The sequence below is a fragment of the Acomys russatus genome, chromosome 1 (genome assembly GCF_903995435.1).
Source record: "Acomys russatus chromosome 1, mAcoRus1.1, whole genome shotgun sequence".
Classification (NCBI taxonomy): Eukaryota; Metazoa; Chordata; class Mammalia; order Rodentia; family Muridae; genus Acomys; species Acomys russatus.
The window spans coordinates 116,557,524-116,580,385 of record NC_067137.1 but is presented as its reverse complement, the minus strand read 5'-3'; the positions used below and the strand labels follow the sequence as shown (position 1 = coordinate 116,580,385).

General features: G+C 48.5%; 1 protein-coding gene across 2 annotated transcripts in view; it reads right to left on the bottom strand.

Annotated features, from left to right (window-relative positions):
- Window positions 1-2,439: 2,439 nt before the first annotated feature.
- Eml1 (EMAP like 1) overlaps window positions 2,440-22,862 on the bottom strand; it is a 131,307-nt gene continuing 110,884 nt past the window's right edge. For both annotated transcript variants that reach the window (XM_051151260.1, XM_051151249.1), the window contains 9 exons: window positions 18,713-18,838; window positions 18,338-18,469; window positions 16,141-16,208; window positions 13,646-13,734; window positions 7,206-7,303; window positions 7,005-7,092; window positions 5,577-5,672; window positions 4,356-4,486; window positions 2,440-3,683 (listed from right to left, as the gene is read on the bottom strand). In XM_051151260.1, the coding sequence (XP_051007217.1) occupies window positions 3,558-3,683; window positions 4,356-4,486; window positions 5,577-5,672; window positions 7,005-7,092; window positions 7,206-7,303; window positions 13,646-13,734; window positions 16,141-16,208; window positions 18,338-18,469; window positions 18,713-18,838 (954 nt within the window). In that variant the 3' untranslated portion in view covers window positions 2,440-3,557. The remainder of the gene's footprint in view (window positions 3,684-4,355; window positions 4,487-5,576; window positions 5,673-7,004; window positions 7,093-7,205; window positions 7,304-13,645; window positions 13,735-16,140; window positions 16,209-18,337; window positions 18,470-18,712; window positions 18,839-22,862) is intronic.

Below are 22,862 nucleotides of genomic sequence, written 5' to 3'. Positions count from 1 at the left end.
AGATACACAAGGAAACCACCTAAGGCTAGTCACAGCAGCACTGGTGATGTCACCAGGTGTTGAGCCTTGGAGCCAAGGTCCAGTAAGTAGATAAGGCATTTTAAAGGCCCCATAGACCAACCTTCAGGTTACAAAGGGCTCCCAGGAAGCCGTGCAGACTCATGCATATTACAGATATCCAAAGCCAAGAGTTGGAAATCTTAAATAGACAGGCTAGAGAGAAGGCTTGGTGGACAAAGGTGCTTGCTGCCAAGCCTGATGAGCCAAGGTTGATCCCCCGGACAGAGAATAAGAAGAGAACTGACTCCTACCAGCTCTCCTTCCACCTCCACATTGGTAGGTCATGGTAAGCACAGCTGAACACACCCCCACTAAATAAATAAATACAATTAAAAAAATTTTTTTTACAAGGATTTGGGAGAAAGATCTCTTGGAGGTGGGAGGAATTGATCTGTTGATCACACCATCTTCCTTCCAGAAGGGAAGTGTGAGGGTCATTGCTGATCCATCCCAAGCCATATGGAGAGCGTCTCGTGTACTCCTTGGCTTTGTGGACCGGGACTGAAAATCCCAAAGGCAAAAGAGGGTAGCTCTCAGTCAGGTACCCAGAAAAGGCTGGTGTCAGGAGTGAGGCTCAAACATGGCCTCTCAACAGAAGTGACAGAGTGTATTACTTCAGTCCCTGCCAAGCAGCACCGACCACCACAGCCTCGGATAGGGGACCACCCACCACCACAGCCTCAGATGGGGGGGGGGCGCAAAGGAGGGGGATCGTTAAACAGGAAGTCTTTCCCCAGTTCCAAGGGCTGCAGAGATGTCCAGGGATCCTTGTAGGCCCTCCTGAGCAGTCAGGTTATGCCCATGGCCCCACACAGCGGGGAGACCACTCAGTACATTAAGAGATTGCTCTTCTCCACACAGCCCTGAGGCAGGAAAGATGGGCTGTGTTCTGCTATCTTGCCACTGGGTGGCAGAATGCACCTGACAGTGGAGCTGTCCAGGTAAGGTAAGCAGGGAAGTACTAAATTTAACCCAAGTTTAAAGAGATGCTAAATACCACTACAGTTTTCAACATATGGATGCTAAGACACCTACTTGTTTCTTTGTTTGTTTTTAAGCCTAGAAAACAAATTCGTTCTTATGCCTGCATTGCAGAGACTCTTTATTACATCTCTCTCTCTTTCTCTCTCCAGCTTCCTAAATACAAGCAGAGACAGGGTAGCTCCCTGGCTGCAGGATGGCATGAGCCGTGGCAAGCCATCACTGTGTACCTATATGAACAATCAACAAATACTTTCTATCAGCTAACAAAACCATGTAAATATGGTACCATAGCAATAGTGCTACTTAGTACTATTTATAAATTATTACTATATGTATTTAATGTTATGATGGTTGGCCGTATATATATATATATATATGTATGTATGTATGTATGTGTATATATATATATATATATATATGTATGTATACACACACACACACACACGTGTGTGTGTATGCTAGTATCATTGTCTCTATAGCTAATAAAATACAGAATATTATGTAAGTACATCTAAATATAAACATATGCACATATGCATTACCTCTTGATTTATAAGTCGTTTGTGTTTATATGTAAAATGTCCTCCACAGGCTTTGAATGCTTGGTTGCCCTGTTGGCATGGCTATTGAAGGAATTTCTGTAAACTCTGCCAGGTAGAGCTTCATTAGAGCCAGTGGTCACTGAGGGTAGGCCCTTAGACGGCTGGTGTCTCTGGTCACTGAGGGTAGGCCTTAGATGCCTGGTGTCCCTGGTCTCTTCCTGTTTGCTGTTTCCTGTCTCCTCCTTTCACTATGACATTCTCCCCAAATGCCCGGGTCCAAGTGACATCATAACCTAAGCCAAGCCGTACCTCCCTGAGGTGGTTTCTGCCAGGTAATGTCAAAGGAGCTATGCAACTTGTCATGGGGCTCTTTCCCTTCCCTGGTATCTAATTATTCCTTCGACTATCACTTGAAAGTGACTGTTTTGCCAGTATTTACACAGCCAAAGAAACTAACAGCTGGGCAAGGTCACTAAGCTGGATCCTTTAGGACCGCCTCATCTGATGAAGGTTTCCACATACGCAGAACAGAACTCCACTGAACAGAACATAGTGTGAATCCTATCTAATTTGAAATATTTTAATTTAAGTACTTTCAGGAACATAGATCAGTAAGAAATCCACTTTTCAGACTTTATTTCATTATAGAGTATATTTGATTACGATACATACAAACGGCTTCATCTTGAGTCGTGCTATTTCCTGGTGCTCTGCCCTCTTGTGGCAGGCTAGAGACGACAAGGGAAATGTCTTCAGTCTCGTCCTCCATCAGCCACCCTAAACAACCAGTGCCATAGAGTTCAAATAACTCAATTCACTTACTTGCTTGAGTTAAAAAAAAAAAAAAAAAAATCCCATCATTTGTCTTTATGTCTGTTTGTGATTCTTCTATTTAAAAATCCGAGACACAGTCCCCAATGTAAACAATTCAGTCTGTCACACAATGGGTAAGGCCTTCTTGACACATTTAGACCACCTACGTTCTAGTCATCGGAGCACTTTTAGTCCGTGTGCTGCGCACTGTCCATGCACGCATCAGGAAAGGAAGCTGCCTTAGCACCCAGAGCTCAGAGGCGCTGCACTCCACGGGCTGATGCCACACTGAAGAGAGTCTTTCTCCAACTTAATCTACTGGGCTGTTGGGTACAAATGTCCAGTGTCCCGAGCACAGCGAGGAGGAGCCGTGGGCATTTTATCATAAGCTGCTACACTCTCTATGAGGACAGTACCGTATCATGCCATTAAAACAGAGGGCGGTGGCTAAATGTCTCCCCATTAACCAGGGCACATGGACAGAGACGGCGGTGCGATCTGTGGAGGAGCTGAAGGAACTGGCTGTGTCCCCAGGCAGGACAGTCTAACGGGAGCGTGGAAGCGCCTGTACACCCCTCTGAAGCCCAGGGGTGCTTATCCAGGGAGAACCCAGCCCCTTTCTTGCCAGCCTCCCAAAGGGAGGGGTTAATGAGCTTTTTTGTTACATGACCAAGGAAAGTCTGATATTTGCATTCCTGATTCAGCTGAGCAAATCAGTTATGTGACTTATCCTTTTAGGACCAATTAGTCAGCACTAACCCCGGCCCAATACTTCATTATCATAAATATCTGACTTAGCAAGTGAAGCAGTGAAGACTATATACAATATTTTAAAAGGCATTCTGTGACCATTTTTGAAGAGTTCATAAAAAAAAAAAGTGACTATAAGGACACACCGGTCCCTTCTGTTGATGCCACTGCCATGTAAACCTTGGGAACTTTCTTTACCCAACATGCATTCTATCCTGCACTGTATGACACAAGCGGACGTGAAACCGCTTATCTGGTGTGACACGCGCTGGCTCCCCAACTAAGGTAGAGGGACAGTTTTCCTGAGCTTTGTTAAGGGTTTGTAGACAAAACAGAAATCACAGTGACCAAGCGGAAGGCGAGTCCGTCTCCTCGGGCACAATCTGCTCCCTAGGGCTCCCATGGGGACTAAATGACCCGCCACTGCATGACACTTGTGTCTTTCCCACCCGTGGAGATGAGATGGCTGTCTTCGCAGAGGAAGTCGACGTTGGTGACGTGGCTGCTGTGCCCACTGTAGACGTGGCTTGGAGCCTGAAAACACATGGCAAGGAAGAAAGCTTATAGAGCGCTGCCTGTGGCCTCAGGAAAGGCTTGAATTCTAGATCTAGAGGTCAGTCCACGACTCTATTCCTTAGGGCTCTCCTCTTGTCTATGCACCCAATGTGGGCAACTCAGGAGGGTTATGGAAATAAGCCCCTAGGATAGAAGCGAGCACACCATAGGCCTGAAATCAAGTTTGGGAAATGTCAGAGGGCTGCACCAGCTACGAGCCAACCCTACGGTGGTACAGTTAGTTGTTGGGGTGAGAGATAGGGACTTCTGACGGAAAGATGTTCATATCCAAGAAGACTCAGGAAAGCAATCTAGGCTGGGGTAGGTCAGCTCAGCAGGGCTGGAGCGGCACAGGGAGGTAGAGTGTAAGCTTGCGTGCTTGCGTGCGTGCCTGCCTGCGCATGCGCACATGATGCGTGTGTGGCAGAATGATGCCCACATAGCTGCGGAAGTAGGCATACCAGATATAAAAAGTTTTGTAGGCCACATCTGGATTGAGGTTGCCCTGAGGGTAGTGGGGAACCCCAGAGGTGCTCAGGCAACAGATTAGCAGGATCACGTGCTGGCAGCCCTCACCCACAGTTCATTTCCAGCTGGTTTTCAAACAGGTCCCTGCCCTGTAAGAAAAGTGGTGAATGGCTGAGGCCTTACCCTGAACTGCGAGCAGGGGTATGAGAAGAGGTGCACTTTGCCAAAGTCATCGCCTGTGGAGAGGAGCTTTTTCTCGTGGGCCCGGCAGACAGCATTAATGTCCGTCCCGTCTGAGCCCTCTGGCCACACGCCTGCAACAGAGCACAGATAGCACTGGAAACCCCAGAGCCACAACACACAGAACCCGGCCACCAAGGGACCATACAAAAAAACCACCTTCAGTCTGGGCTTTAGAAACAAGGGCGGCGAGAATGCTCATTTCCGGCTCTTGCCTCGCTCAGCTCCTGGTTCCAGTCTGCCCAGGGTCAGCCTTGAGAAGGCCTGCATCGCCCCTAACAGCTTTGCTAGCAGCTATCTGAGCTGCCTGTCTCCCAAGGGGCCCTTCTGGGTGTGGCGGCAGAGTACAGGCTGCCTTTCCATTAGAGTTCCTTGAGGTTGTTTGCGTACCTGGTAGGTAGGGGCACTGTGACCTGGGAGAGGCTTTTGGTTGAGAACATTGCATATTAGAGGGCTGGGTGCACACCAGCCCCTCAGTGGGTAGCGCTGGTGTGAACCTTGAAGGCTGACACTCAACACCAGGAAATAGAGAGGGACCACACTGAGGCGACTTGTGAATTCCCATCAGCCCACTGACTTCCAGTTGCTCAGATGGTAGCAACTTATTTTAGGCTATCTGAATGTATTCCTCAGATGAGCTTTGAAGGCCATGAACGTTTTAGGCGAAGAGTCAAAGAATATGACAGTCCTAATGAGTGCTACACCAGCCAAGTGCTGTGTGGTTGATGTAGGCATGTCATCCACATACGCACTGGGGGAGGGCCATCCTGTGTGGAAAGGGTTAATCGCCTCCTCATTCTTCTCACCTGGCCTGAGCCTGGGAGCTGAGGAAGAGTGTGTACCATGGCCCCAGGCAGGGACAGAGCAAATGGACAGATTGGATTGGAACAATGGCTAAGCCATTAAGACCCAGGGTTCGAGTCCCAGCACCTATGTGGCCACTAACAACTGTGTGTAACTCTAGTACCAAGGAGATCTGATGTCCTCTTCTGGTTTCCACAGGCACTGCACACACATGGTGCACAGACATGCCTGCAGACAAAACATTCATACTGATAAGCAGTTAAAAACAAACAAATACTTAAAGAAAGACTGGAAGTGGTATTATTTCAGACATTAGAACACAGTCCATGTTCAAAGCCAGTGACATCTGAGGACCCCTACCAAAGACATGGAATCCCAAGGTGCAGGTGTAGGTGGCCCACTCGATGTCCCTTGTGGTTTCCACACTCACAACTTGCTTACAGGCAGATGGAACCCCTGAAAGAAGCAAAAAGCTTTGTGACTTCTCATCCACGGCCCCAGTTGTCCCTAGGGCCAGGGTGGCTCCTCAGAGCCATGCCCCATAGACTCTCCGCTATGCTCTACCATCAGCCTGGCTTCTCCTGTCTGTGACCAGTCTCTGGACCCTAGCTCCCTGTTGCTCAGTGTCCTCATTACAGGCCTGAACCCTGCCCTGCCTCTAGCCTGTTCAGCCCTCTTCCAGCAGTTACACACACTTAGACACACACAGAAAGGCAGGCAGGCAGGCACATACATACATACATACATACATACATACATACATACATACATACATACCACACACACATAGACATGCAGACAATCAGGCACACAGACAAATCAACGCATGCACGCAGATCCCTCAGCCTCAACTGTGAGGCAGGCATAAGAAGTACATGGAAACCAGTCTCAGCAAGTGCCAAGCAAGGTGATTTGTCTGTTCCCCAAGCAAATCTCACTAATGGCCTATGTGCCTGTACCTGGATAAGTTCTAGGCACTGGCCCATCCCCACAGTGTCTGCCTGCTTGTGCATCTGTGTTAGGCAGGACCCCAAAAGGAGGAAGCTTCCTCCTGGGACCTGCTGCCTATCTTCCCAGCCTTCTCCAGGCTCCTTAACAAGGGGCCAACAGCCCAGGGGAGTGTAACTTCCTCTCTACACACTGGCTTTTGACCCCTCACTGGCATCGAAAACTTTATTTGTGAAATTTCTTTATTTATAAAAAGGGATAAGCCTGAAGGTACCAGAAAATACCGTGGACCAGGAGAAAGAGTAAGCAAACAGCAGTGTGAATCCTAAATAAAGTCCTGTGGGTGGAGACCAGAACATGCACATTTTGCTCAGAGTGTGGCATATAATAGGTGCTCTGTAAATGCTCCTGTTAGCATCCTCCCACCTCCCAGGTCCTGCACAGAGACCAGCCAAAGATAGGCTGGAAGGAAATGAAGAGGGTCTGGGGGCTTCTAGCCACTCAGGTGGGAGGGCCTTCATAGTCTTCAGCTGTTGGAAGGACGCCTTTACCAGGGCCACTTTTAACTGTGACTGTGGGACTGTCCCGTTTACAGGACCCCTGCACGGGCCTCATCTGCTTCTTCCCCAGGGTGGGCCACCGCTCTTAAGGTCCCTCCCAGTCAGCTCAAACCTGGTGTTTCAGCACAGGAAGGCTCTGAGAGGCTGCAAGGCCAACCCCTCCACACCACAGAGGACATATGGATGGATGGAGAGGGTCTCATCCCACACAAGCCCACAGGAGTCTCAGTGAGTGTCCTGTGTGACCTAAACCCAGACAAACCTATTGCCCGTTACTCACAGTACAGGATCTCGTAGTCCCCAGAATTTGACACCAGGAATTGTGAGTTCGTGGACCAGTCCAGGTGGGTGATGAAGCTGGAATGGCCCTGGGAGAAGAAAACACTGGTTAAGTTTCTCTTGCCTTTTCTGAACTTGGCAGATGCCACACCACTGTAACGAAATGACCACATAAGTGTCTCCAGGGAACAGAGAGACGTACTGAGCACTTGCCAACTCGTGTGTATCTCCTCCCATTGTCACCGACTCCGTATATGTAGATGCAGTTGTCGTGGGAGCCTATTGCTAAGAAATTCCCATCTGCGGAAACAGGACAGATCACAAGTGTGAAGTCACCAGCTTATTCATCACAGGGGGAAATGTTATTTGCTACCACTGAATTGGACTTTGTAGCTCAGTTAATGAACTGGTCAAGGAGAAACATTCCTTTTCAACACACCCTATACTGCTTTCAAAGCCCTCATTTGAAAAATAGTCATGGAGTCACGGTTACAGAGTCTGGTAAAAGTTTATGAAAATATTTTCCCCAAATTTTAAAAATACAATATCTAGAGATTTATTTTTATGTGTATGTGTATTTTGTCCACATGTGTATGTATGTGTGTACAGCTTGTACATGCAGTGCCTGAGGAGGCCAGAAGGGGGCATCAGGGCTACTGGAACTGGAGTTTACAGATGGTGATAAGTTACCATGTGGGTTCTGGGAACCGAACCCAGATCCCTTGCAAGAGCAGCCAGTGCTCTTAACCACTGAGCTATCTCTCCAGACCCTAAAATATAATTTTATAAAATATATAAGACCTTTCCCTAGCTGGCCCTTCCCCACCTTGTAGAGTGGAGGCCCAGTTCCTTAGCCCCAGATGCCCAAGGCTAGGACTCTGCAGCCACACCCTTCCTCACAGAGCACAGGTCCTACAAGTGTTCCCATGTCTTCCTGAGGCGCCACATCAGTGGATTCACCTGCCTGTGTCAGGGAAGTCCAGGCTGCTGGACAGCAGTGCTGGTGGGGAAATGCCAGGCAAGGAGCTTTTGGTAAGGGTGGCAGAGCCCTTCCCAGAGCTGGCCAGCTGAAGCGGCTGAAGCCCATGAGAGGGGAGAACCAATGCAAGAAGAGACAGAGCCTGGAGACGAATCCAGAAACGCCAGTGTTTCCTGAGCAGGACCAGGAGGAAGGACAGGAAACAACATCAGAGTGGTGGCCTCAACTTGTCAGAGGGGGAGCTGAGAACAGAGTGAGGGATGATGGGAAAGGCTGGCTGCAGGCAAGTCCTTGTTCTTGCTGACCATCCCTCCATCCCTGTCCATGAAGCATGTGCGAGCTACCTGTCACAGCCCGCAGCCAGGCTCACTTAGCCAACCTTGGCAAAGTCCCTGGCAGCTCCTGGAGCACACTGCCCACTTCACCAAGTTCTCACCCCATAGGAGGATTCCACAGGCTGGCGGGGTCTGGGGCCAGGAAATGGATTGTAGGATGTCGTGGCAAAATGGGGAAGAAGGCAAGATTGAATAGCTTAAGAAGTGGGAGAGCCCGAAGGGAGAAAGGGCAAGCATATTAGCTGGAAAAGGGAGGAAAACAAGAATGCTCCAGAAACTGGGATACTGGGCGAAGCATCCACACTGCAGGCTCTGGACACCGCAGAAACTGGGATACTGGGCAAAGCATCCACACTGCAGGCTCTGGACACCGCAGAAACTGGGATACTGGGCAAAGCATCCACACTGCAGGCTCTGGACACTGCAGAAACTGGGATACTGGGCGAAGCATCCACACTGCAGGCTCTGGACACTGCAGAAAAACCAGTGTCCCTGTACTGACTCTGTCTGATCATGACTGTTACAAGATACTTATTTGATTAGTGTACATAGAAAGTGTAGTTGTTAGCAAAGGAGAAGAGCCTAAACAGATAGTGCATTTGTCAGGTGCAGTTAGGTGAGTCCTGAGGAGATGGTGCTCGGTGTGCCTCTGAGAACGCTAAAGAGTGGAGAGTTCCTGTGTATGTTGGGGCAAGTTTCTTGGGAGAAGTCTTGTGGTCTTTACCCTATGACGTGAGGCCAAGTCCTAAAGGTGAAATGGCTTGGCTCCTGCTGACTTGGCTCGCAGGTCCCCCACCAGGACCTGGTTCAGCCTGCTGGGGGGATGGGGGTGGGGGTGGGGGGTGGAGAGCTAGTGACTTCTTTTATAAGCAATTGGACCTTTGATAGAGCTCTCTTTCTCTTTTTTGGCTTGGAAGAGCCTTTTTGGAAAGAGCTCCAGGTAAGAGACAGAGGTCCTTTCTCTGGGCTTGCAGAAACAACAGAGAGGCAGCTGGCAGGACACGGGTAAAACAGGATTCTAGGAAAGAGAGCCAAAGAGCCCTCTGGGGTTTGGAGGAGCTTAAGAGAAAGGCAGACTCTCTAGGTAAAATGACACAGATTTCTAAAGAGCTAGCTGCTTAGTTGCAGAACCAGGCTTGTAAATAGATACTTTGTATATAGTTCGGAAAATAAAGATAACTTGCTGAGCTACCAGGCTTTTACCTCAATTTATGCCTCCCAACTCTTTATTGGTATAAATAGTAGATAATGTGAGTGGTTACACATGGCCACAGCCCTCTGCACTGACGACCACCTCTTAGTAACTGTCACTCTCCCAGTGCCAGCTGTGGGCCAGTGCTGTTGACGCTCTTCCCGAGGGAGCCTGCTCAATCCTTAGGTAACTTTATGAGGCAGAGGTTTCCAATCCAGTAGTTTAGGCTTAGAACTGAGCGCGATGGTAGAGTGACTTGCCCAAGATCACAGCAGCTTCCAGGGCCGATCCTGGAACCCAAGCAGCTGTGAAGCACATGGCAGGAAGAGGGGACTGGTTGGCAAGCCTGGCCACTGCCACCTCAGTTCCATCCCTAGGACCCAAATGGTACAAATGACCTCCTCTGATCTCCACTCATGCAGTCTCTCTCTCTCTCTCTCTCTCTCTCTCTCTCTCTCTCTCTCTCTCTCTCTCTCTCTCTCTCTCTCTCTCTCTCTCTCTCTCTCTCTCTCTCTCACACACACACACACACACACACACACACCCTTGGCCACTGTGGTGGTTTTAATAAAGGCGGTTCCCATAGGCTCCTAGATTTGAATGCTTAGTCATCACCAGGGGGTGGCACTATTCCAAAGCACTAGGATTAGGAGAGGTGTGGCCTTGTTGGTGGAAGTGTGTCACTGGGGGTGGGCTTTGGGGTTTCAAAAAGGCTATGCCTCTCCCTCACCCTCTCTCTCCAGTTTCTCTCTCCCTCTCTCTCTTCCCCAACCCCTCTTCCTCTTTTCTCTCTCCACCCCCACCCCCTTCTTTCTCTCTGCCTACAGATCAGGATGTAGCTCTCTCCTGCTGCTCCAGTGTCTGCCTGCACACTGCCACGCTCCAAACCATGATGACAATGGACTAAAACCTCTGGAACTGTAAGCCAGCTCCAATTAAATGTCTTTCTTTGTAAGAGTTGCCATGGTCATGATGTCACGTCCCAGCTACAGAACACGGACAAGGGCAACCACTCCCCAAAGTCTTGGTCCGTTGCCCAGGTGCTGTTCCTGAGCCTCCCTGCTGCCTTCTAGATAATAGCAACCTTTTATTCCCCCACACTCCTCTATCAGAGAACGCATGAGCACCTCCTCTTTCAGTTGGACCTTTCAATTACTTGCTCTCTGATTTGTCGAAACCATTGGGTTGACAAAGAGAGTGCTTATGGTTAGCTGGCCCAGGGCGCTCACAGGCAGTGGGCATTCCATGACTAAAAGGGGTGGGGGGGGGGGGACATTTCCCAGAGGGAAGGTCCAGGGCTTGCCAGTGGGATAAGAGAGAAGAAATGGAAATGCGGGTCCTGTGCTTGGGAGCAGCTTTTGAGGAAGACAGGCTGCTGCATGAGGTCCTTACACATACTGTAGAGCTTCAGCATAAGAAGGGCAGCCCAAAGGAGACTGTGTGTGGGAGACCAGGAAATGCTTGTGAGCTGAAGACACACATCAAAATGTCTGAGATGTGGCCTAGGCGGTGAGTGGGGGGAGGCTTTATAGCGTCAAGCGTCTGTACCAGGAAACAAAGTCACTCCATAAATAACCTATGCATTTGCAAGCGCCCAAGCTGAAAAGCAGGAGCTCAGCATAAATAACACAGAAGAAAGAAATAAACACTAGGACAGAAAAATAATAGGACTCACAGAGATGGCTCTTTGCAAACAGAGTTCAGCAAGATTGGTGAGGCTTTGTCTGGCTGGCTGGGCCAAAAGGAGGGAGATATCAGTTCCTAGCATGGTTATCTGAGGCTGCCTGTGAGTAACCTGTCTCTCATTCTTGATGCTGCATCTCTCTGCATTGCACTCTATAAGACCAAAAGCACTTTCCTACTGAAGATATCACAGCAACACGACAGACTGACATACCCACACACTTGAATGTATAACCCTCCACAAATACAACACAGAAAAGATGTGACAGACTGCAATCAAGGAGTATTTATTATAGAAATGGAAAGTTGGTTGAATGTTGGGAAATTGATATGCCACATTAAAAAAAAAAACAAATCCATATTCTCCACTTTTTTTTTAAATGTAGAGTCTCACTTGCTATGTAGCCCTGGCTGTCCTGGAACTCACTATGTAGACCAGGCTGGGCTGGAACTCACTATGTAGACCAGGCTATCCTGGAACTCACTATGTAGACCAGGCTGGGCTGGAACTCACTATGTAGACCAGGCTATCCTGGAAATCACTATATAGCCCTGGCTGTCCTGGAACTCACTATGTAGACCAGGATGGACTGGACCTCACTATGTAGACCAGGCTATCCTGGAAATCACTATGCAGACCAGGCTGGGCTGGAACTCACAGAGATCATCCTATGTCTGCCTCCCAAGTGCTGGGATTATAGATGTGCACCACCGCACATGGCTCTCCCCCCTCCCCCCTTTTCTTTTCACATTCTCCATCTTAACAGATGTAGAAAAGCATTTGACAAATTCCAACACTTCTGATGCCGAGAACAACCAGGACAGCAAAGAATGTCCTCAGGATAAACGCCATCTCTGTCCCTAAAGATGAAATGCTGAGAGCAACACGGGAGCTGCCCTGGCTACCCTGTTACCATTTTACTGGAGGAACCAGCTATGCAGTGAGAGAGCTAAAGACATCTAGAGCCAAAGAGAAGGCAAAGCTTTTATTTACAGATGACATTACGTTGCCTAAGGAAAATCCCAAAGATTATACAGACACATGCACCACAGTACACACGCACATACTCTACATTTAGATGTAAGTAAAAACATACCCACTCACATACACATAAAACGCACACATAAAACACACATGTACACATGTACATTCCACACACAGACACCACACATATTCACACAACCATCTATAACACACATACTAAACACACACACACACATACAAAGCACACAAACATACACACACACACCATACATATACATGTACACACATACATACATACATTACACACAAACTGCACAAAGCACACATACATACACATATGCATATGCACATGATGCCCTCTACTTTTAAAAAACTCATTAGAGAGTTTAGAAAGGTCAAAATATATAAGAGCCGTAGGCAAAATTCAATTTTATTGCCATATACTAGTAACCCACTTCTGAAATAAAATTCAGAAAAATTTTATTTGCAATAACATAAAAATAAGAGGAATAAACCTAAAAGAATAAATACAAAATTTACCAAAATGGCTGGGAGATAGACAACTGGAACCCATGTTTGCATGACCCTCATGTGGCTCGAGCCATGCCCTCAGCACCATCAGCCTCTGAACTGCACATTTGTAATGGGAAAATGGCATGCCTCATGGAGGGGCACGAAGGCAGCAGAGTGATTTTTCCAAGCCTGGTAACTAGGTGGGAGACTCACCCTGACACCCGACTAATTCTGTTTGATACTGTATTTTTGGGACCATAAGACACACTTCCCTCCACAAAAGTGTGGGGGAATCAGGGTGTGCCTTATGGTTCGATTGCTGCTCCTATCGTTTTCCTTGTTCTACTGCTCTAAAAACTGGGTGCGTCTTATGGTCCGAAAAATACGGTATTTTCTGTAAGACAATAGTGCTGTAGGCCTTTAATCCCAGCACTTGGGAGGCAGAAGCTGGTGGGTTTCTGTGAGTTTAAGGTCTACATAGTGAGGGCTACACAGAGAAATCCTGTCTCAAAAAACCAGAGAGAGAGAAAGAGAGACAGAGAGAGAGACAGAGAGAGAGAGAGAGAGAGAGAGACAGAGAGAGAGACAGAGAGAGCAGGTGAGAGAGACAGAGACAGAAAGAGAGAGAGACAGAGAGAGAGAGAGCAGTGAGAGAGACAGAGAGAGAGAGAGAGAGAGACAGAGAGAGAGAGAGAGAGCAGGTGAGAGAGACAGAGACAGAAAGAGAGAGAGAGAGCAGTGAGAGAGACAGAGAGACAGAGAGAGAGCAGGTGAGAGAGAGAGAGAGAGAGAGAGAGCAGGTGAGTGAGAGAGAATTGTAATATGAAGTCAAACGCACAGCTGCACGGTGGCACAAAGGGGGCCAGTGAACCCTACAAACCACATGCTTAAGTTAAGTTTCCCTTGGAGGGAGGCTGTCAACTTGTTTGTGAGAATCGGAAAGCTGCGCTCTGACCTGGTGAGTAGCGCATCACGGACAGCTGCTCGTTCCCATCCGTGTGCACGGTGACCAGGTCCTTTGTTTCCGTGTCAAACACAAACCACCTGTTGTGAACATGAGAAACACACAGTGAGCTGTTGGGTGACGTGCAAGGCTATCCCAACAGCAGAAGCCTGTTAATTGCAGGGCTATGTAAACACACTTAGCTCTTATTCAGGGAAATCCACCCCCCCCCACACACACACATCGGCTTTCCCTACAGAAAGAAACAGCACATTGACAACCACTCGAAGCTCTTCAGACTGTAGCACTGACAGTTTTCTCCGGGTCTTGTTTGTATGTGAGGGGCAGGAACGCCCTGGGCAGCAAGGTGAGCAAACCGGCCACCAGGGCATGTGGTCAGACATGCAGCAGAGAGCCACAGCATGAAGTGGCTGCCCCAGAACTCTGGCCCAGGGTGAGGAGGATCTCAGAACGTGGGTGGAGAGGCAAGGGGCTAGGACAGTTCCCCTGGTGCTCCCCACTGTACTGGGACTAAGTGGGGCTCCCAGGACTAGCCAGGGAACACTGAAATGATGACGTCACAGGCTGTGGTGTGACTCCTGGCTGCTTTACTCTCAGACCCGGATGACAGATACAGAGACACTGCCGTCCTCTCTGCCATTCTCGATCTAACTACCCACCCAGGGGTGCTTCGTGGGACGTTTATGTTGCTTCCAGCTGGGATTTCTTGCGTCCTCAAGAACAATTTACCTTACATCTGCCATTACCTCAACGAGGCGGGCACATCACACGTGGTCTGGGGTTGGCTTGTATTACCACGTGTACTCGGTTCTGAGACTGGAGATGTAGGAGGGGTGGACAGAGTGGTAGGCGACTAGGTCGCGAGGGTCATCTAGTCTCTCCTAGGATACTTCAGTTCTGAATGCTTTATCCACAGGTAGACGATGGTGTCGTCTATCTGACAGGGTCTACTGAATTAAACCTTTGCTGTCCCAAAGAGAGCTAAGTGGAAGATGGTCTGTATATGTGTAGGCGAGTGCCTGTGTGCCTGGATGTGCACATGAGTGTCACCATGCAAGTTTTTTTTGGTTTTTTTTTTTTTTTTTTTTTTTGTACACTAGTGCAGTACCAGAGGAAGCCGGCAGAGGGTGCCAGATGTGGGAAACAAACCTGGGTCCTCTGTAAAAGCAGTTATGTGCTCCTAACTGTTGAATCATATCTCCAGCCCATCCCCTGCAAACATTTTGCAGAAGGAATCTTAATATATTGCTACTACAGCTTATTAGCAGTCATCTTTATAAGCTCCACGGGTATAAAAGCAGAATCGGAATGGTGCGCTTTTGAAAACGGACTATAAGAGGGGGCATATGTCTGGAGCTATAACAGTCTTAAGTCTGTTTATGATTTCACTTGCCCTTCACCAACATACCAAATGGAAAAATCCAGGGGGGAAAAAAAGCTCTTAAGTTTTACGTTGTGTCTGTTCCGAGGACATAATTCAGTTCATCTCTGCAAGGAGCTGAGTCATTTTACCCCCTCGCAGTGGAGAACGGTGAGCCCGGCACAAAAGGATGCTTCGTACAAAGCCATAAGTACAGTGGATCCGGCTGGTTCTTAGTCACTGTCATTCATCTCTCATGGAGCCGAGTTGCTCCAGTAAGTGTCGTTGGAGGCATGCATGAGGGTGGAGAGCTAGGTTATGTGAGCTTCTGCACCAAATGCAGCTCCAGACACCCAGCAGGCAGCTTGGACCACGTCCCCTGAGGGCTGCTCTAGTGAGTCAACTAACACAGAAGCACAGTCACACACCGCCAAACAGTGACAATACCAGCCGCCGCAATTACCCGCTAGCCAGCTCAGCAGATGTCCCTATGTACGTGGCTTTTTTCAGTCATCAGTGCTGGTGGCATTACCATAATGCAGAGACAAGACAGACAGTCAGCGAATTTACATAACTGGCTCACAGACCCACCGCTGCTGCTACATGTGGGAGCTGTGGAGCAAGCGCAGATCCCAGTGTGCCAGAGGAGGCTGGGAAGAGGAAGAGGAGTCTGAACGTGAGGCCCAGGATCTGAGCACTTTCTACAGCACTGGAAGCCTCTCTAGCTGAGAACACAGGCTTCATTTCTTGGTGCTTTGGAGTGCCTTCCTGCCCATTTTGAAAGCTGAGGCTCCTGCCACAGGCTCTAAAGTAGTGGGTTCTCAACCTTCCTGATGCTACGACCCTTTAATACAGTTCATGCTGTGGTGACCTCCAACCATAAAATTATTCTTGTTGCTTCTTCATAACTGGAAGTTTGGTACTGTTATGAATTGTGATGTGAATGGGCTTTTGGGGGGAGTCAAGACCCACAGGTTAAGAACCACTGCTCTAGAGCAGGATTCTGAGAAGATGCAGCCAAAGCTGACATGCCCCTGCCTCTACCCCTAGGGAGGCTCAGACATCTAGCTGCTGTCCACAACTGTGAAACCATAGGCTGTGCTGGGAGTGGAGGGGGGCAGCTTACCTCCCAGTCAGTGTTCCGACGGCAACCACAGACCCTGAAGGGTGGAAACCAGAGGACTGAGCTGGATCCTAAAATATTTGAAAGGAAGTGTAACTAGATGACCAGACACAGCAAGACAGCACAGAGCCTACCCGCCTGTACCCTCCTCAGACTACGTGGCTCTGAAGGGCCTCGTTTCTCCCCCACAAGAAATGCAGTCCCGACCGGATCCGTGTCACACTTCAACCACAGCATATGCCTGTCACTGCACAATTTCTCCGTTTCATCTTGTAGTCTATTCTACGTACAATAATTACAAAGGTGAGTGGCCTTCTTCTGGGCCATAGTTGTGCATCCAGACCTCTCACTGACCCCTGGGCCCAGTGCGAAGCTGGTCAAATGATGTGCTCACTCTCTCTGGAAGCCAGGGAGGGGGAGGAAACTAGAGGCACAGAGAGGCGCCACTAGATAAGCTGAAACCACGGGAACAGATAGTGACTCCAGCTGCCAGCCACACCATCTTTAACTGCTACCAAGAGAGGTAGTGATCACTAAGCCCGGCATGGCTGGCATGCAACCAGAACTCAAGTTTCCATGACCCATGACCCATGACCCAACAAGCTGCTTCTGTAAACAGCTCACCTGAGCCACACAACTACTCTTCATACGGAGGTGAGGAGAGGCTAGGGGTTGCCACCCAAAGTCTCGGGGAGGGTAGGAAGAGGTTCTAGGACACTGTAGGGCTGTGGATTCCAGGCCTAGTCCCGAAATTAAATTAGGCCAGAGCAGTTAGCCGCCTGCTGAGGGACAGGAAGGGAGAGCCTCAGGGTTCTCAGTAGGCAGCCATGCTCAAGGAACAACAGGAGGGTCGGCCTTCCTGACCTGCACTGCAGTGGCAGTGCCTGCCCTTCAGGACCTCTCCGCTGTCGCTCAGCTGGCTGCAGCGACTAGGACCCTGTGGCAGCCTTCTGTGACAGTAGAAGACAGGGAGCCAGACCCAGTCCTGGGCCCTTGGAAGCACCAGCAGCTTTGCAAGGAGTAAAAGGACGATCCTGGGCAGTGTAAACGAGTTCTTTCCTTATACGGGGTGTGTGTGTTGTCAGGACACAAGGAACCAACCAAGACTGCCTGTGGTTCCTTGCGCTGTGATGCAACAGCACAGGCTGGGGTTGGGAGTGAGTTCTGAGCCAGGCAGCTAAGCCGCTTACCTTTTATGTGTATAAGTGTTTCATCTGCATGTATGTAAGTGCACTAATGTGTACACTCGATGTCCCCAGAGACCAGAAAAAGATCCCTTGGAGCTGGAGTTACTGATGGTTGTGAGTTGCCAGGAGGGTGCTGGAAATTGAACCCAGTCCTCTGCAAGAGCAGCCAGCGCTTTTAACCACTGCGCCATCCCCCCGCCCCCCTGCCCTCACTAACTTAGTGACCTTTAAAAGTAACTCAGGGGCTGAAGAGATGTCTCAGAGGTTAAGAGCACTGGCTGCTCTTCCAGAGGTCCTGAGTTCAATTCCCAGCCACATGGTGGCTCATAACCATCTATAATAAGATCTGGTGCTCTCTTCTGGTGTGTAAGTGTACATGCAGGCAGAGCACTGTATACATAATAAATAAATAAATCTTAAAAAAAAAAAAGTAACTTGGCCACTCTGTTCTCCATTTTCCTGATCATGGAGTCAGAACAAACCTACCATTCTTTAACCTGCAGGACAGCTATGAGAGTGAAAGCGGATATAACACACTCACAGCCTGGTGTGCCAACAGCTCAGGAACCCGATTTCCACACAGGGGAAAGGGGAGTTTGGTACTCTGATAAGGAACCTGTGTTTCCCCTGTAAAGTTCAAAATGAATGCTTTTTCTTTGCCACCAAACTTCAGAGAGGGATCAGCAAAGCTGCATGTTCCCAGTTTGGCTTGTGACTCTGGGTAAGATATGCCGTCACAGAACACAGGCTGGTCACAGGCTTTCGCAGCCCTTGGGTCAGTTAAGGCTGCTCTCAGGAACTGACAACCCTGCCTGGAAACACCAACTTTGCTGCTATTGCTGCTGTTCAGAATGACATAGGTGAGACCACTTGAGACATTCTTAAAAGCAATGTAATTATTAAAAGATATAAGCCCGCCTTTTGGACAACTTCTTAACCCTGTTCATTTTATGCAAAAATACATTCCAACTGAGTTTTTATAAGAAAAGCAGAAGAGTGGCATGCATGCTTACCTCTATGATCCTGTCCCAGACTGGCCGGTGACCAACAGCATCCCAGAGGGTGGCATGCTTGTCATGCCCGCAGGTCAAGAACTGAGGTTTAGAGGCATGGATGGCCAGCCCCCAAAGCTCATCAGTGTGACCCTACAAGGAACCAAGACATAGGGAGACTCTGAGATCCCAGGGTCACAAAGGAGCCCACACGATGTCTGAACAACTGTCTCGTTAGCTCTTTCTGCCAAGCTAGACCATGATACCAGGCACAACTCTGGAGTGGAAGATCATCTCACTGGGAAACTCAGGGGTGAGCCCCCCACTTCCAGTGCTCCCGTGAATCCGCATAAATGGCGAAATGCAAGCGCTTGGCATTTGCCCGGCTGACCATACCTGAGTGATGGGTGTGAAGTCCCCTGACAAGGTGCCTTGCAGGACAAAGTTTCTAGTCGTGCCTATCAAGATGGCGTTGCCCTTCCCCTCGGCCACTGTCCGTATCGGGCCAAACTGCTCAGGAAGCTGTGTGGAAAAGAGTCATGTGGAAACAAAGATTTAAGATTTCATTCAATTGCCTTTTTTTTTTTTTTTTTTTTTTTGAGAGAGAGAAAGAGAGAGAGTGTGTGTGTTTAAGTAGATCAGGCTGGCCCTCAACTTCCTATGCAAACCAGGCTGGCTTCAAACTTGAGGTAAACCTCCTGAATCAGTCTCCCAAGTGCTAGAGTTCAGATATGCATCAGCATTTAGCTCAGGCATTAAAAATATTTGTGTCACGTGATAGCCCTTATGATAGACTTTCTATGCATTCCTAGAAGAGGGATTCGGTTATATAGAGACCATAGTCAGCCATTGAGCAAGTAATCAAAACCCTAAACCGTGTGTGTGTGTGTGTGTGTGTGTGTGTGTGTGCCTGCACATGGGAGGTGGCGGGTCACTCTGCTGTTCCCTACAGATGTTCACTTTTGGTGCCATTTCTCAGTAAGAATGCTGGGGCAGCTGGGCCTGGGGGCCGCCATGAGGCATCCAGGCCAAGCACAGTGAGAAGTGGCCTGCCCTGACACAGTCTCTACCTGTAGTGCATGTTTTGGCAGAGACTTAAGAAAGGGCAATGACTGAGCTGGTGTAGTGGCACATGCCTGGACTCCCAGTGCTGGGGAAGCTGAGGTGGGAGCACTTGAGACTAGCCTGGTCTACAGAGTGAGAGTCTATGTTTAAAAAAGAGTGGGGATAAAACTTGAGAGATAGCTCAGTCTGCTAAGTGCTTGCGCAAGCTCAAGGACTAGAGTTTCGTCATGGAACCTGAGAAAAATGCCAGATGTGGCCGGGTAGTGGTGGCACATATCTTTAATCCCAGCACTTGGGAGAGATGGGCAGGTCTCTGAGTTCGAGGCCAGCCTGGTGTACAGACTGAGTTTCAGGACATCTAGGGCTACACAGAGAAAAACCCTGTCTCAAAAAATAACAAAACAACAAGCCAGCCAGCCAACCGGCATCAGAGCACTGGGAGGATGGAGGTGGACAGTCACCCAGGGGCTTGCTGTCAGCAGCCTGGATGGATCAGCAAGCCTCACAGCTCAGTGATGTACTGTCTCAAAGAGAAAAGTGGCTGTCTCCTGAGGAATGGCACCAAAAGTTAACATCTGGCTTCCACATGCATGCACACATATGCAAATATACCCCCCAACACACACACAAAGACACACATACAAATTCAAAGCCAAAACTCTTTTTTGTTTTGTTTTGTTTTGTTTTTGTTTGTTTGGTTTTTTTTTAAGAAGAAAAGGATGGCAATCTGTGTGGTGGAAGAGCAGAGTGGTGAGAGATGTCATCTAAGATTTCAGAGACGGTTCTGGTACTTTCTTTACGGTGCAATCTAAGAATGCCCATGACTGGCAATGAGCAGCACAGTCCTGCAAATGCTGGTCAAACCTCATTACCAAAAAGTCACAGTTGCCCAGTGCTGCTGTTACAGATTTTAACTCAGCACGTGTGATGTCTTGTCCTGATCCCTCAGTTTCACTGTCCTCTGAGATGACTAGGGGTGAGGGATGGCATGCGTGTGACCAAGAACTTAAAATGCCAGGAGAAGGGGGCTGCTTGTCAACATTGAGGTTCAAGGGAGCAACACTGATGGTCAAAGGGAAAAGAAAGCAGGAGTAACAACAAACAACAGTTCTAAGGGAAGGGGACCCAAGAATCTACCCATCATAAGAACTGGAAACAAAGAATGTGAAGACTTAGGAAAACAGTGTCTAACTCAGATATGTGGTGCTGTCTGTGTGGAACTGGTCTTCACAAACAGGCTCCTAGCTAGGCAGTGGTGGCACATACTTTTAATCCCAGCATTCTGGAGGCAGAGGCAAGCAGATTTCTGAGTTCTAGGCCAGCCTGGGCTACAGAGCAAGTTTCAGGACAGCCAGGGCTACACAGAGAAACCCTGTCTAAAGGAAGGAAGAAACAAACAAACAAACAAACAAAACCTGAACAGGGTCCTATCTGACTTGCCAGAGATTTTTCAGGCATATACAATCTTGTTATGTCCAGAAGCCCAGGGGGCCTGGACACTTGCTGGTGATTTTCAAGGCTGGTTTCATCATCAAACTTAAAGATGGATGCTTACAGAGTAACACTAAGGAACCACACCCAACAGCTCAGGAAGATAGACAGTCATGGAGCATCTCAGAGCAACGTGGGCACCCTACCTCCACGGGTCTCAGTCTCATGCTCAGTTAAGAAACAGGGATGAACCCAGGTGTGTGTTGGCGCACACCTATAATCCCAGCACTCAAGGAGGCAGAGGCAGGCTGATCTCTGTGAGTTTGGGTCCAGCCAGGACAGCCAAGGGAACACAGAGAAACCATGTCTCAAAAAAACCAAAAGCCAAAAAAGAAAAAGAAAGAAAGAGGGATTAAATTAGATGCCTTCCCCAGGTCTTCCAAATTCCCTTGCCAATCAAGCTGGGCAAGCCTGTCCAATGATGTGTTCTTAGATTTTTGCAAATCTCCAAATCAGTCAGTGCTATCAATATGTCTATATCGTCTCTCTTCCTCTAACAAAGCATATTATAATGTAATGAGTAACTTCCCAGCTGACAATACACATTCTCACCTCACTTGTTACTTATAAAATGCTCTCTCTCACACCAGCCTCGCATAATAACTGTTCATATGTTCTTTCTCTTTGCATTCAAAGATTTATTTATTTTTATTATACATATGAATGTTTATCTGCATGTATGTATGTATGCACACCACATGTATGCCTAGGAACACCAGAAGAGGATGTCAGATTCTCTCTGACTGGAGCTACAGAGCTGCCATCCGGGTGCTGGGAACGTAACCTGGGTCCTCTGGAAGAGCTACAAGTGCTCTTACCCTCTGAGACATCTCTCCAGCCCCTATCTATTCCTCTCCCTCTGCCTCTTACTTCTTTTTGTTTTGAGACAGGGTCTCTCTACATACTCCTGTCTGTCCTGCAACTCTCTATGTAGATCAGGCTGGCCTTGAACTCACCTCCCACCTTTGCCTCTGCCCCTAGAGAGCTGAGTCTTACTAAGACACACATGGAAAACAAAACAAAACAAAACAAAACAAAACTAAATATCTTTAAAATATGCCCATGATTTTTTGACATATAAATCCAGAACTCAGAAGGTGGAAGAAAGAATATCACTGTGAGTTTGAGGTTAGCCTGGGCTACACAAGGAGCTTAAGGTTATCCTGGACTATATAGCAACAACCTCTATCAAAAACAATTACAGAGATTAAGGTCCTCATGAGTGACTGGGGAAATGCTCCATGGGTAAGAGCACACACACGGCATGAACACTAAGACCCAAGTGTAGGTCTCTGTACACACCTATGGCGCCAACACTGGGTGTAGGTAGAGACAGGATCGCTGTCTCAAGGAACTAAGGTGGCGAGTCATAGAGCAGACACCTGACATCCTCTTCTGGCCTCCACAAGTATGTGCACGCATGTGCATGCACGTGCACACACACACACACACATGTGCACCCAGAACACATGCATCTCACATACACTCTCTCCCATACAAAATATATAAACAAGGACACAAGACCAAGTCTTCATGGGAAGGGAGGGGCCTGGTGACATGAAAAGCTCAGATGAAAGCTTTTCTCTACTAAGTAACCATGAGAAAGACAACTTTATATGCCCCAACAGTGCCCCAAACACACAGCACGCCACACGGAAGCTAAAGAAACCCTCCATGCGGTCACATGCTAGGGCTGGAGTGCTGCCCCTCACGCTGATGCCAATTTCATGGTCTGGCTGCTCATAACTGAGGACTAGGGTGAGAAAACTCAGGGAGGCTGCTGGGTGCCAGACGTCTTGTCCCTGGCTCCCATAGAAAGACAGGCTGCTCTCTAGGTCTCAGATGGTGAGATGAACCACAAAGGACTGAAAGTGTTAGAAAGCATGCTGGGCCTCAGCGGAGCACTGGGGACAAAGCAGGTGTCCAGTGCACCTGGCCCGCAGTGGTGCTGTGTGCAAGCAGCACGCTGGGGATTAGAGAAGGGAGCGAG